The 15,892-nt window shown below is 38.5% G+C and overlaps 1 protein-coding gene and 1 long non-coding RNA gene across 2 annotated transcripts; one reads left to right on the forward strand and one right to left on the reverse strand.

Moving 5' to 3' along the window:
* Positions 1-1,945: 1,945 nt before the first annotated feature.
* On the reverse strand, positions 1,946-6,348 carry hoxb9a (homeobox B9a). The gene is made up of 2 exons (XM_088357831.1): positions 5,673-6,348; positions 1,946-2,252 (listed from the first exon to the last, which is right to left on the reverse strand). Exons 1-2 carry the CDS (start codon positions 6,262-6,264, stop codon positions 2,017-2,019), a joined length of 828 nt encoding a protein of 275 aa, XP_088213957.1. The 5' UTR covers positions 6,265-6,348; the 3' UTR covers positions 1,946-2,016.
* Positions 6,349-7,355: 1,007 nt separating this feature from the next.
* Positions 7,356-14,886, forward strand: LOC148384180 (uncharacterized). Its single transcript, XR_015853530.1, has 5 exons — positions 7,356-7,403; positions 7,577-7,664; positions 9,600-10,046; positions 10,451-10,539; positions 10,992-14,886. It is a non-coding gene; the product is annotated as an uncharacterized LOC148384180 (long non-coding RNA).
* Positions 14,887-15,892: the final 1,006 nt, after the last annotated feature.

The following is a 15,892-nucleotide window of genomic DNA, read 5'->3' on the forward strand; positions in this document are numbered from 1 at the left end:
CGTAATTAAATCTCTTTAATAGAAATTCAAATCCAGCATTAGCGAAACAAGTGACAGCACTGAAAAAAGAGAGACATAACATTCATGAAGGGACTTTTAGAACTCCATGTTTAGGCAGGACGCTTGTCAACTTGCTGCAATCGTAGTAAATCCATATTTATCAAAAAGTGTAAACGTTGCCCTTCAATCGTAACAGGGAGTGTAAATATGACAAAGGAAATAATAATTGAAAGTATGTGAAAGATCAGAGGTGTCAAACATGCAGCTTGGGGGCTCATTTTTGGCCCTCAGGAAGATATTTCAGGTCACCCTACTTGACAACAATGTTAGTACGGTGCCCAACTTTTTTGCTCGTCTGCCCTGGGTGTTTGGCTCACTCTGCACAACGTAATTCTGAAGTGACACCAAAAGGGGAAAAAAAATAGTATGGTGTCACCCAGTCATGTGTTTCTCAAAATTTGCCATGCAATGAAATATCTGGACGAGAACAGCCAATTTTAAGAAAAAAAGGTGAAACAATATTTGTTGTCGTTGGTGCGTGAGCGACTCAAGAACAGATATATAGATTCACAAAGACATAAAAAAAAAATTTGAAAAGGAAATTTAGTTTCTCAAGAGGACAGATTCAGCCAATTGTAGTCATTCTCAAAAAAGACAAGTTACGTACAATAAATTAGAAACATTTTTACATTCTTAAACAGCTTATTGTTTTCAAGCATTCTCCTCCGGAAAATGTCGCCATTTACAAAGAGTAAATTAAAATTTAAGAATGATTTGAGGCATGCGCAAACAATGTAAACATTTGAACCTGAAATAGGATATGTGACGCTGTGCATCAAGTGTCTGTATAAAGCGCAAAGATTTGTATTGGACAAGAGGCTCGCATTCAACACTGATGTCTTGTTTATGGTCGGCCCATAAAACTGCCAGCGCACGCCATTTAAATACGACGACACTTCAAATATCATAAAACAAGATGACCTTCTAACATGGCCTTTTTCATCAACTCTCAGATCAATAAAACTGTACATAAACCTAGTGTATGTTTTGTTGAATGATGTTGACTTATACAGCCTCGAGCGATGACATTATCAGAAGAATAACAATGATACAGTGATTGAGAAATATTCTTTCAATGTATTGGCCCTTTCTTCTGTTATTTTGAAATTACTTGCATAGCAGACGGCTATCGTATCAACTGTATAAAAATAGAGAGCCTTTCCTAAAGATTATTGTTATTATTTACGTACGATTTCTTTGTTATTCTGAAATCAACTGGACTAAAACATTACAGCCCTTACATATGTAGCCAGGGAAGACACACAGCAACAAAGAGATTATTTTTGCCAACTAATAAAACATCAATAATTCATAATTTAAGGAAATGAAAAAGGAAAAATCCATAAGATCAAATTTACAACAGCTTTCCAACTTGCCCGTTGTATTTAACACTTTCAATTTGATCATTACTAAGACCAAACCGGAGAATTTGTATTAATGTGTGCCACCGGGTCCATACTAATTGAATTAGGCCATTAAAAAAAAAAAAAGGAAAAGATTACGTGCAAAAGATTACGGGCAATATAGTGTGTGTCCGGGTGTGTATCTGTGTTGTTAATGACCACGGGAATTACTGTTTCAGCACCTCGTGCACGCTGATGGGAGTGACACGACAGTAAATAACAAAAAAGTGCAAGTCCAAAACAAAACAATGTCTGCCCGTGAGGATAGTGGTGTATACCCGTCAATTTCCAAGAAGATAATAAATCCAATTTACATCATGGAAGACTTGATCTCCCGTAAAGCGCGTTGCAAGGAACACAACAATCATTGGTGGGAATTCAACAGAATGGAATCAGCAGTAATGCGTTTTCTCATTTCCTTTTGAGGTTGCAGGTTATGTATAGCTAAATACATACATGGACTGACGTGTGTGTGGGGGGGGGGGGGGGGGTGCGTGCTTGGACCGAGTCCGTCTGCATGGTAATTTTAAGTGCGTGTACAGGATCCCGTTATTTAATCCTTGGGTTGATCCTTGCTCTGCTTCTTCATTTTCATCCTCCGGTTTTGGAACCAGATCTTGACCTGCCTCTCGGTTAGGTTGAGCGCTCTGGCCACTTCATGACGCCTATCGCGCGTCAGATACATGTTGAATAGGAATTCCTTCTCCAGCTCCAGCGTCTGATATTTGGTATAAGGGCATCTCTTCTTTCTGGAGGAACGTGCATGTAACCAGTTGGCGGAGGGGTCATCTGGAGGAAGAACAAAGATGCTTTTTAAAAAAATTATATTACGCAATGCTGAAAATCGATATCGAGAACTTTAAGGTGGAACACATACTGCACAATAGGGGGTCACATTTCCAATAAGGATATCTGTGGTTGTTTTATTTGACACCACTTGAGGACCAGTGCATCCAAATTGATGCTTCAATTAAACACATAAGTCCCAAAGTGCTTTTTAATGTCTTCCTTTTGATATCTGTCAAAATATAATGGATCATATTTTGTCATTAACAATCTTGGAAAAATAATATTATGACCTACTGAGAAGCAGCTGCTCACTCATTTTTCCATTTGAAATTAAAAAAAAAATCTTTTAGAGTTCCTCCTTAAATTATTATTTGTAAAATAATGCAGTCCATTTGGAAATTATAAAATATTGATTAAAATAAATAAAAATAAAGTATTTTGAAGGCTAGATTAATTACTGGCAAGAAGAAAGCAAGGTAAAGCATTAAAAAAAAGAATTCACCTTAACAGCCAGAATGTCTTTAAACAAATTAAAACGTAATCTCCACACAAAAAAATCATTGAGCCCTGTTATCTTCCCTACATGTTATACTTCCCCACTTTTCCCCAACAGTTAGTTATAGTGGCCATCATCAGTTAATACATCCTCAAATCGCTGCGTAATCAATTTCCTCCAACACGGCCCAAACGTAAGCTATCGATTTCTTCTCAGGGAAAATAATGCCTCGTAGGGAGGTGAGGAGAAGATGGATGACACAACCGGGGTGTGCAGTACTTGTGTCCCTCGCTAAAGTGGGTGCTTTACAGTCGTGTATAATCACTTCTAGAACAATCCATTAGTGTGTAAGCTGTGCCACGACCGTTCTGTCATCCAGGGTGACGGAACCATCTTGAGGATCCTTTTGAGGATGATAGGATAGTAAAGATTATGACCAATGGAAAAAAAAAGGTAGACAGGACGAATATGTGGATTGGTGATGCACTAGTCTTGAGTTTCTTGTAGTCATCCAGCACGGACAGACACATAGATGGAAGGACTGATACTCTCATAAAGTAGCCTGCTATAGCCTTTGGCTGTGCAACATGAAAAATTCAATTGCTGACCAATGTGTCTTTTCCTGCGCGTGTCCACCATGATGAATGCAGCTTGCATGGAAACAGTGAGCGCATCGCCCATCGGATTAATATCGCATCCCATCTCTCGCCTCTTTCTCCCCGCCGCTTGCAATTTCACCCTAATAGTTCCAGAAATTGACCCCTCATATATCCCAAGGCACGTTATTACATTTCTCTGTCGTATTTTTTCCCCCCTGCTCCCTCCCCTTTTTGTACATTTCAGCCAACCACCAACAGCAGCACGCCAATTAATGGGGTTGTTCACCCTGTGATAACTTAATAAACTTCAGAGGTAATAATTTTCCCCAGCAACAGTAACAGCAGTACAAAGATTGAAGTGTAATATTGGAGTTTATTCTGGATGGTTGCCCAGCACCAATAATGGGAAAATAATCTGTTCAATTTAATTAGTGTTGGTGTTTTGAAAGGTAGCTTTTCTCCTTATGGTTTACTCTACACGTATAGTGGACATTTTGAGAAGTTCTACACCTTCGGGAAATCACTAAAGCCATACCTTGACAATAAATACCATCTAGAAAAAACTACAGGGACTTTTCGGTTTATGACAGATTTGATTGATGCGATGTTATTTTGGAACACATCAGAGTCTTAAAGAACAGTTTTTGCAAAAACTGACTCCAACCAAAGACACACTTATTATATTATCGGTTTTAAACGTGCGAGAAGAACAACAACTGCAATGTTCATAAATGTATGTTCATCAAGTCGGTTTACTTTTGAATTCAGCCAGGCAGCTGCTGGCAATTGCTACGTATACGACAGTAGTGGTGACTTGCTTGCATTGCAGAAATAAAGATAATAAGCATCTTCTCCAAAATGTCAAACCGTTCCACAAACCAGGGCAAAACAGCCGCAAGTTGACCAAAGAGAGTTAATGTGGGATGAAATATATTTAGATACATTATGTATAGGAAATATGTGTTTACTGTACATATGCATGTATATAAACCGTTCTGTACACTTAAAGTATTGCAAATTACTGACACTTCTACAGGGGGCCCCATCCAGTGTGTCATTAGATATTTTGAGATCCACCAATAATAAGGCCATTTGGAAAAATAATGTAGAAAACAGAGCCATCTTTGACCTCCAACTGATGCGTTCATTGTTCAAAATTCGTAGAGGAAGCCAAAACCCAGAAGGGGGCTTAGTGAAAATGTTATTATCATAACATGGATCAAAAAGCAGACAGTGATTTAAAACCAGTCTGCCTTGAACAAATACTGTATCAAACCCAATTCAGTTTCCAGACTTTTCTTTGGTTAAGCTCCCAATACTTAATCCAACTATTTTTTTTTTTTACTCCTACTAGTTAGTTGCAGGGAAAAAACAAGTGTTCATGCTGACATTCACATAATATGGACAATTTAGAGTCTTCAGTTGACTTAATATATACATGTTTTGGAAATGTGCGGGAAAGCATAGTAACCGCGCAAACATGGCAAGAAAATGAAAATTCCACAGATCAGAAAAGGTTTGTGTTGAACCCCAAATCGCATTCTGCGGAATCAAGGAATTGCCCTTTTATACTACCAATACTACTACCACAATAAATAATAACAATTATCCTAATTATTGTAACGCATCTAGAAAACATGACTTTGAAATTTCCCATTTTAAAATTCAATTTTCCTAATGGTCTGAATTTGTTGATTTTGTAAATACATGTAATTTGGGATAAAGACACAAATATTTGAAGAAAATTATTTACGAACTCCACAGGATGAAACTCAAAGATTCAGTCAGGTTTAAAACCATCAATAACAATAACAACACCAATAAAAATCCATTCATGGTAGTGAAAGACTTATTATTTCTAAGGACCTTATGTATATTTACTTTTCCCAAGAATTAGTGCTATAGGTGAAAGAGAGTGTGACAGACAGAAAGAACCGCACCAAACCAGGATATTACATAATACGTTGTGTATATGTATTAATTATAGATCTTAAACTAACACTACATTCTATTTTAAGAAGTTAGGGATTTATAAAGTGGCACAATGAACACCCCATTTTTTTTGTCACAATTGGACTCAGTGTTAATAAAATCACAAAATAAACATATCAATTAGAGTCCTGCCCAATTAAAGTCATTTACACTGACTGGACCAACTATCCTATCTTGGACTTTAGTGGCTGTAATGGTTGAACAGCGCAAAGTGACTTCGGCTCTCCAGCTCTTTGTTCTTGTTTTACAGCAGCATTAAAAGCATTTACAATCGCTCTCCCCAATCATCGTGTGTCTTTCTCCAAAGTGCTATTTCCTGCCCTAATAACTTACTTTGATCTAGGCCCTCTTTGTCTTCGCTCCCCTCGCAAGAGTCGTTATTTTCTCCAAAACCCACACCGGTGATCACGGCCGGTGGCGCCGATCGGGATTCCAGGATGTATGTAGCGCTCTGCAGCTGGCCAATTTTGGGTGGAGTTTCCACACCAGGATGGCTGATCTGGGGCTCCAGTTTGACCTGGCCGCTCTGACCCCCACCCGGGAAGCAATCGGAGCCGCGCGGCGCGCATTCCAACCACGATCGGAGGTAGCGAGTGTCCGTGGAAGGGACGTGTTGTGTCGGTATGTAAGGGTGGTAGACGGTCGGAAGACCGCTCGCGCCATGGTGGTGCGGACTGAATGGACTCCAGGGTGATGAGAAAAGCGCAGGTTTGGGCTGGAAGCTGCAGGATGGATATGACTCGGGGAGCGGATGCTCCGATGCGGCTGCCGAGCCGGGTTGTCTTCCACCCGCTGCTGCAGCGGCGGCGGAGCTGGAGCCGGAATATTGGACACTGGGAAAATGAGCCGGGGTCGGGAGTTCATCGCTGTCTTGACTTATAATAGAATCCACGTAATAGTTGCTCAGAGTCCCAGAAATAGACATTCTCGGACATTATCTGTGAAACACTACGAGTTCACTAAATGGAGAACAAGAAGATAGACATTAGGAGATTTTCTCTTTCCCTCTTCTCATCATCTGCCCTTTGCTACTTCTCTCTCGCTCTCTCTCTCTCTCTCTCTGCCCCCCTTCTCTGCCTCACCCGCTCTACCCCCCCCCCCCCCCCTTTCTTTCTTTCGAAGCAACTTGCTCGCAATAGCGAAACAAGTGTTGCAGCCTTCATTTTCAGAGAAACTGATTGGCCAATGTCGACAAAGGGTTAAAGCTTCGGTGGAGCGTAAATCAAGCCCTTTCACATCCCCCTCTAATAGATCGCCTTCTTGAATCCTGCATAGATTCCCATGTTTAGATCGTAATAGCTTCACTTGCCCGTTCATCTTATCACGGTGTAGAAAAAAAACTTTTGACTGAATGAGGGTGATGGTGGAAAATAAATAAGCCTATTGCGTATTTCTAAAAAAAAAAAAAATAATAGGAACAATATCATATTTTTTCCCTATTCATTTATATCCAAATAAACAGGAATGTACTCACAATTTGTATTACAAATTCAACTTGACATTATAGTGGAGCTTTTTTTTTTTTGCCCACAACATTTTTTTTCTATACCCACACGTCTTCGACATTTCACATCACCATTTCAAAATCCCCTGCCATTGTTTTATTGGCACATTAACAGTCATTTTTGTTAACGAGCACCATTAAGCCAGGCCACGTGGTCATGCCCTTGCCTGCAACCCACTACTTCAACTATTTTTTTTTTTTTTTTTTAGTGCGTTTAAACCATAATAAAAATCATGGCGACTGCTTAAGGTTTTATAGAGCTGATATATGACTTGCACTAGTGCACACTGTAAACACTACTGGGAATGTTGCAGCCTTATTTCTGCTCGAGAAAGAGCACATCTCACTCAGCGGTCAGGCTGCTCCGAGTTAACACCTTTTGGGTGCGGGACCTCCATGGGAGTTTGCGGGAAATTAACTTCCCTGTGGAACAGATAAAAAAAAAAAAAGAAGCGCACCCTTACTGAGAGTCACATTCAAGGGATGCAAGTTTGTTATTTTGGACATGCAACAGTCGACTTGATTCTGGACTTGGTGCTGACCTCTTATTAAACGACAGTGTAAGTTATTGTTATTTCTGATACAATAACATTCTTGAATTCTTGACAGGCTGCTAATCAGTGCAGGGAATCTAATGTCTGGCTTTCATTTGCAAGGGATGCCGAGCTCTGCATATCTCGTTGTACCATCGTGGTTATTTATTATTATTTATGAGGGTGAGGTATGCTTTCAGAACTGCAAAGGGGAATGATGGGAATCGAAGAGGGCACGCATGCCTTGGAGCCGAAGCAGCAGTGGACAAGCAAATAAGCTTCTTATAAGTAAGTTTCGGCTTTGATCGTTTTGAGATTTAATTCGTTGCATCTGTCCATCCAATTTAAGTTTCCACCTCGACTGGAGATTCCAGAGAGCTAAACACATCGACATTCGAACAATTGTTCGTTATTTGCCCTTATATGTGATAAGAAAATGTGTTTTTCTTTTCTGAGCGAGGATAAAAGGTATAATGTGATTGGAAAAAAGATATTGGTCCAAAATATACGACACGGAAGTTGGCTGCACTGCATGCTCCTCTGTCTTTGTTTTCCGTCGTGTTTATGAGCTAGGTGTAAATATTAAATATCAACGGCCCTATTTAGGCCTAGCAAATTCAATTTTTCATGAATCCGGGTCGTAATAGGAGTCTGAGTGAGGTGAATCTATATTATTATTATTATTATTATTATTATTATTATTATTATTATTATTATTATTATTATTATTGTTCCGGATCTGCGTCATGATTTTGAAAACAAATCTTATATAGCCAGTATTATAAAATAAAATGTTCAGCATACACGTCTGCGCCCTGCACACACACACACACACACACACACACACACACACACACATAAATGCGCATTCATGCACACACACACACACGCACGCACACAATCGGAAGTGCGAAAACAATACGAAAACGAGTGAATCAATATTCAATACAAAAACGTCCAGACATTCCATAAAAAAGTGGCTTGATATTACCTATACTGATTTTGATTAATAATGTCAACTTAATTATTATCGATTACAATTAATGTGTACTTTAAAACGTTTTTAAAAATGCCTACATTTTTTATGAAGATTTGAATGTGACACTAACATTATAATTGAACTAATTATCGTATTTTTCTCCCGTTTTGTTACAATTTTATTTTATTAATGATGCGTGCTGGCCGAATCTCAAGACCTGGAATTAATAGCTAAACGTATACGGCTTAAGAACAAAGACAAAAGCAGGAAAAATGATCACGGCCAATTTAGATTTTGGCATTTTGAATCAATAGCTTTGATCGCGTTGTTTTTTATAGGAAGTAGCTGTCGTGAGAGTTTAGGGGCGAAAATATATTTTAGTAGGTCTGAATAAAACACACGTCCAGTTGATATACACACCCTTAAAAAATACTGTGTTAAAAATTCAATTTGGGTTAAAAATTGGACCGACCCTAGAAGCTGGGTGATTACATATATTTAACCATTCAATAAAAATAAACGACACAACAAGTAATTAAAGATAAAGAGGCTTTAAAATTAGAAACATTAACTATACACCCACTCGTGAAAAAAAAAAAAACTCCCTTAATTCTGACGTACTCAAATGCAACCTCTTTCAACCGCTTCACGTTAAAGCAAAACTTGTTGCGGTTAAGATGTTTGGCATTATGAAAATTCTAAACTACAGAATAATCGAAACAATAAACCAAGATAACGTCGTTTTAAAAAGATGATATCCTAACCCCTCTTGGTGAAAGCAAAACTGTTAAACTGATGTAATTCTCACCATTATTTCTCGGCGGCAAAATTCCCATCAGCTGCCTTTATAGTTATCAGTCACCTTCTTATTTTATTTATTTTATCGCCAAATTCAAAAGTTCAACAGTTTTGTGTACACGCGAGAGAGAGAGAGAGAGAGAGAGAGAGAGAGAGAGAGAGAGAGAGAGAGAGAGAGAGAGAGAGAAGAGAGAGAGAGAGAGAGAGAGAGAGAGAGAGATCTTGATTTGATTAAAAAACAAATGGCATAGCAAGGATAACACTTATCCATTACGAGGTATATGCAGCAAACAAAAATCTGTATTTGTTTTTCCTTTTTAGCGCCACATTTATCCATGTTATTATTTAGTTGTTTTAATAACTTAATTACATGATTTCATGTTATGTAAATGACCATAATCTCAATGTACTTTGCATGATAAATTTTAATGTAATCATATTTTCAGGAGTTTATGTCCAGGACGAGGTGGCCATGGCAACCCAGAGATGGCATGGTACTGCAAGTCACTGGTGATTCTGGGTTCTATCAATGGCTGCTTATTAATATTTTTTTTATCTCGGCACTTTAATCTAGGTATGAAGAATGTGGCACGTACTCAAACACTGCTTGACGCCAGGTTTTTTGAGCAATTACTAAAATATAATTTATTTTCTTGATGATTATTTCTAATGTTGTTTACGTTCATGCTGGTATAAAAACTTATATGTTTTAGTGCATTAAGATTGAGAAGAATTTTATTTTAATTAATATCAGGAGGAAGTAGTTCTTGAAGTTGATCCGGGTCATGACCCTCAAAGAGGCGGGATTTTGCGGCCGGTAGGTCATCAGACGCAATCCGGGGAGGAAGCACTGCAATGTCCCATCTCTTTCTCCTTTCCACCTGCTCATACAGGTCAGTAAATGCTATATAAAGTCCCACTACCTCTTTTTATGATGTTATATTTGAATTTATGGCCATCGGTTGAGTGCTAGAGCAGCCGTGTTAACTCTTGTGTTTTTTGTCGTTTGTGTCGACGCCATTTTGTATGACGCGCATCTAAACAAACAAGACATTTGTTGTCACGAATGAGACTTTCAATGAAGTATTTTTTGACAGTGTTATACTGTGAGTCATTTAATAACACAATATGTTATGATATTATGCAGACATTCAGGGAGAATTTTAATTTATATAGGGAATTAATATTTTGTTTTGAAAACTTGAACATGGTGAGACATACACATTAATTTGAGAATGCACCTAGAAAATTGTGTAGTTGAACTGAAATGTACCGAAATTATGTTGTTTATATGTAGTGTGTTTAATAAAACAACCAGAGACGCAATCTGGGGAAAAAGCAGTGCGCATCGTCCCATCGCTTTCTCCTTTCCACCTGCTCATACAGGTAAAAATTACGGTAATCATCGCCTTCTTTGTGTGCTAAACTAGCGGCAAAACACTGCAAAAGCTTCTCGTGGAAACTTCACTGTCTTCTACCTCTGATTTAAGCACAGTTACATTGTCGTACAAACCACACCAATAATTCTCTAAATTAATAAATCCAGATATTTGGTGACTCGGAATCAATTTCTTCAAGTTAATTTGTGGACTCTAAATCTAACACACTGATATATTGGTCTATTTTTTTCCAGAGACGGTAAATTTCAGTAAGTTCTCCACATGGAGTTGATTCGGATTCACACAGCATGTGTTTAAAATTGTGCTATTGATTTCATTACGTTCCATTGAATGGTTTTGTTTGAATCTACCTAATTAAATTAGTGGTTAGATTAGAAGTAATTTAAAGCCATTCTATTAGATTAATTGTCACTTTGTTTCCTTTTTTTTTTTCTGTAGACAGTATGAGTGTATGCTCCGCCATTATTCCCAATTTGACAATATCCCAACGATGAAGCTTGCAAAACCAAAAGGTTCAGAACCTGAGAAGTTCTTTGTGGTGGACTCACCCCAATAACATTGCCCACCTTCGCATTTTATGATTAAGGAAGCATGTGCATGTCTTTGACGGGAAGAGTTTTGTGGATAGGCGTAGGAGCAAATACAGGAGTCGGGATGCAAAAGCAGCCCAAGTCCCCATCCCATCAATGATTACAAACATGACTCTGTCTTTCTTCAAAATGGAAAATTGATTGCAGGCTCTGTTGAGGCTGTCTCCTGCCATATTTCACTGCAGCGCTCCAATTAAAACCATACGTTTCTCAGTGTCTGAATGCGGGGCTGAAGGCCAAGTAGCACAAACCTTGATGTACTTAGAGGAACATATTTATTATCTTCTAAAGGAATGCACCGCAGCTCGCTACACAAATCATTCTAGTGATGATGAAATGATGATCACAAGGTCACAAGAGGTTAAGGAAGAGTTGAGTCTTGACTTGAGGAAGCAAGTTCAAAAGAGAGCATCTATTTTTAACACATGGCATGATAAAAATGTGCACAGTGTGCTTGTTTATGATTAGCTATCCATATTTTCATTTTTATCAATCTACATGAATCTATTCTAGTTTGAAATCATTTGCGAAATAATACTAAATCATAGTGATTTCACCCATTCTCATGTTCAAATATGGTAATTATTTTTTCACAGTATGATACTAATTGTCTGTTCCTCCACCACAGTTATTGAGTAATTATGTTCCAAAGTCTGCAAATTTGGCATTTTAGCCTCCGCTAGCACTTTTGACTTCAATTATCTCAGAAAGTAAAAATGCCACAAGCTTTTACACATATGCAGACAATGAAAGATGTATTCAATATGTGGAATATTATGTCGTATTGAAACAAGCACACAATGCTATTGGAGTACAGCAATACAAAAGTAGTAAGTAAAAGTATTCAAGTTACATTATTTTGATATTATGGCAATTGGATTAAGTTACTAATTACATATTTTAACAAGTAACTATTAACTGTACCGGAGTACATTTTAAAAGAAACCCTGCTAACCCTTACCATCAGGATAAAGGTGTTGTGAACGCGGCATATAAACAAAGATGTATTATATCGACTTGTTGCAGTTCACCTTTAGCGCCTGCGGGTGACGCTGTTGTGTAATGTACAGCTTCTAACTGTAACTGAGAATTTCGTATTGTTAGACAAAGCCAAGTTATTCATAATGGAATGAGATTTTATTGAGTTATCTGATTCCAACTCAAATATTTAGCATATTTTACCAGAAGATGAAACTTATAACATTTTACAAAATTAGGAATCAAACTGCCTGAGTCACAGCTGCCACAGTGGAGAGCCAGCGGGCGAAGAGTAAGCGAGAGGAGACAGACAGACATTGTAATTCATGTTCTTTCTGTAATTGGAAACACATACATGCTCACACACACACACACACTCGGAATGGTATAGTTGCTACCATGACAACTGGGCCCATGTTTGTAATAAAGTTTTACAACACTGAAGGCACCTTCAATTCCCTTTACTTCCGTGTGTGTGTGCGTGCACGCGTTCGTTGCATATTTTAGTCCAGGGTCAGCCAACATCTGGTCCTCAAGTCCCTACAGAATAAGCTATGACTGCTCCTTTCCCCCATAAACAATATAATAAATGTATATTTTGTCACAGATTATAGAACTTGGTCATCTAGGATTTTCATAGTGTGAGTTGCAGAGACACCGGAGATCTACATCCTTTTTTCTTTTTAGTCCGGCTATTTTTTTTTAGTTTACTTTTTGCAGATTATTTTTTTATTTATGAAAAACCCGATTGTCAATCTTTGCCGCACAACTGCTCGAACAATAATGGGTAAACATAGCGTGTCATATCTGATTTTGAGTCGTCTTGTCATACTACGATTGGTCGGCTGGCGTCTGGGACGGTTCAGGACTACTACAACTAAAGTCTTGTCATGTCCGAATTTTTGTTCGTGTTACCGCAAAGTGTTACATGTCCCACCTCCTTTGATTGGTTCTTAGGCATTGACCAATAGGAAGATTCTCTCTCTCTCTCTCTCTCTCTCTCTCTCTCTCTCTCTCTCTCTCTCTCTCGCTCTCTCGCTCTCTCGCTCTCTCGCTCTCTCTCTCTCTCTCTCTCTCAATCAGTGATCTAAAGTTTCTGGGCAGATTTTAACTGCAGTGTCAATTCCTTGGCACTAGAGGGCGCCAAAATACAGGAAATAACTACAAGAAATATACTGCTATGCATTGCCAAACATTCACCAGAGGGTGGCAGTAAAACACCACATAAAAAACAAAAACAAAGCCCAAGAGACGACGAAGGAATTGCTTTATGTTCTATCATTTTAATCAAGTTTAACACGAGTAATTTATGAATCTACACCAGATGTACAATTCCTAGCGGTTTTAATTGAAATGCCGCGATGTCTTCAAGGCGCACCAAGCTTGAGCCTTGGGTGTTTTTCAGTTGTATAATTCACCATCCTCTTTTATTGCCCCAAGACTGGCGATTAAAGTCTACTGAACACACGCTGGCTGCCTATCAGCCGACCTTGGTTCTATAAAAGAAGATGTCCATGAAAAACGATAAGTCATATCTTCAGGGAGATGAAGAGAAGCAGCCCACACAAACCTCAAAGTGATCAAGTTTTTACTCAGAGGTCTATAAAATCCAGTACCATACCCCAAGCTATTCACTTTGCCTCCCTACCCTGTGTCTCGCCATGTAAATATGCCAGTATGGAAGAATGCAAAAACTGTCAGTGATTGCAAGACAGAATTGATCTACAAGTAGTGTTTGCTGCATTAAATTAGTTTTTTTTAGTAATGTTTGCGGATGTAAATGTGCTCCAGCGTGTGGGGGTTCATCTTCATATCATTTCATATCTACAGAAAAGCAATTTGGAAGGAGGTTGAATACGATGGATGGACGGACCGATGGATTGATTGATTGATTTGCTTTTACTCAGCTCTTAGGTCTTGTTTTTCCATCTGGTAAGAGTGCATGGCCCGGTTTATATCAACCCAAAGTCAGATTAGTAAAACTAGATCATTTACTGAGTAAACAAGTAAGTAAAAACAACTAGGCAAAGCCTCATTAGGCTAAGTGGGGGCTCAGCCTGATAGCGAAACGGTGCTCATAAAAACCTGAAATAGAATTCAGCACAGCTTTGCCGGAGGAAATTCTGACCCTAAACAATGGTTGGGAGAAAATGTTCACACAAAAAAGAGTAAACTAAAACAACTTGTGGAAAATCATGTTGAAACTAAAAGCCATACCGCTGCTATTTGATAGAAGAAAATGAGTTACCAATTCAGGAGGGGAAAAAAATCAATATGTAGTTTTTCACAGTGACATTTAATAAGATAAATTCACTAAAAATTTTTGACATTTTGTGATTTTGTGATTCCCTCACTCACATTATTAACAATAAGTGCTTTCTCATTTGTCTTTCAATCAGAACACCAACACATATTATGTTAGCCTGGTCACAAAACGCCAGAAGAAAAGCACAACACTTCCGATAACACCCCCTTGTGCAGGAGCCATTCTGACTGTTTAGCTCTTTATTTTACGAGTTTGGCAAACGTTCAATGTGTCTGTCAACACGGGACCTGCTTCCACATTCATTCAATACGGTCGCCTTGGCATCAACCATTGGATGAATGTATTGTGTCAAGGTGGATGCTCCGCCTCGCGACAACATGCGGGGATGGCTATTTGTTGATGATACCAGTTTGTTCTCTTAAAGAGGACGTCAACCTAAAAATGTTCTTTGGAATATTATGTTTTTTGCAGCCCAATTAGTCGAAACACTGTTCTGATTCCTGTTTTGTTTGTTGAACAGGCAAAATCCACTTGTTTTTATGCATCTCAGATGGGGGCGGCCATTTTTCCACTTGCCAGGTCTCGGGTCACAAACAATCATGGCTCAGCTTCATAAAACTGGTGAGGATATAAATGGGTGAATTTTGCTGCTTAACTCATATTCCACAAATGCAATATTAATCAAAATGCCATGTTTAGACACGTACATCTTATTGTAAAGAAAATGTTCAAGGTATTTATATTTATTTGTGAATATGCAAATTTCACTTGGAATTGTGTTTTGTATAGTAAGGATAACAACTTTGTCTTCTTATTTTAAATAGCTTGCACGGGAAATCAGTTATCTCGGAAGTCAATTTAGTGCTCAATGTAAGTCATTTTATTTACAATATCTAGTACACCCAAAGAAAAAAAAAATGGTGAGCATAATGAAATTATTTCCACCAAATTAAAATGTTTTCATTTAGGAAGATATCATTTTGTTGAACCAACTAATTGAAAACATGTTGCCCCAGCAAACGGCAGGAATGCCAAATTTTGCACCAGGTATCAGCCCACACCTGTTGATGTCTCAGCAAAAAAAAAATATTGACAATATTATATTCATAGAATATCATGGCGGGTGTGTTTGCGCTTTGAAGACAGCCAGGGTCCGGTGTCCTTGCCATTGCCCTTTTGTCCCCCACCCCTTTAGCCCCTCCAGGCCATTCCACATCATTCCAGACTAGACATGGGCCAGACTACTAAGAGTTTACAAGCTGTCTGTCTGTCTCAAGTTCAACAGCAAAGTCCAACCTGGGAAACAAAAAGACAGTTTGCAATGCAGACAAAAGAGGAGGGGTGCTGTGGGGGAAAAGGTGGTAAAATAGTAGGGTGTGTGTGCGTGCGTGTGTGTGTGTGCACATACGCACGTGCAAGAAGGCGGTGGTCACTGGTGGACATGAACTTGAGAAAAAAAAACATCTCATAGTGCTGCATTCCTCTTCTAAAGCATGAAGTATACT

Source organism: Syngnathus floridae, chromosome 17 (genome assembly GCF_059516105.1).
Source record: "Syngnathus floridae isolate MCC-2025c chromosome 17, RoL_Sflo_1.0, whole genome shotgun sequence".
NCBI classification, from domain to species: Eukaryota; Metazoa; Chordata; class Actinopteri; order Syngnathiformes; family Syngnathidae; genus Syngnathus; species Syngnathus floridae.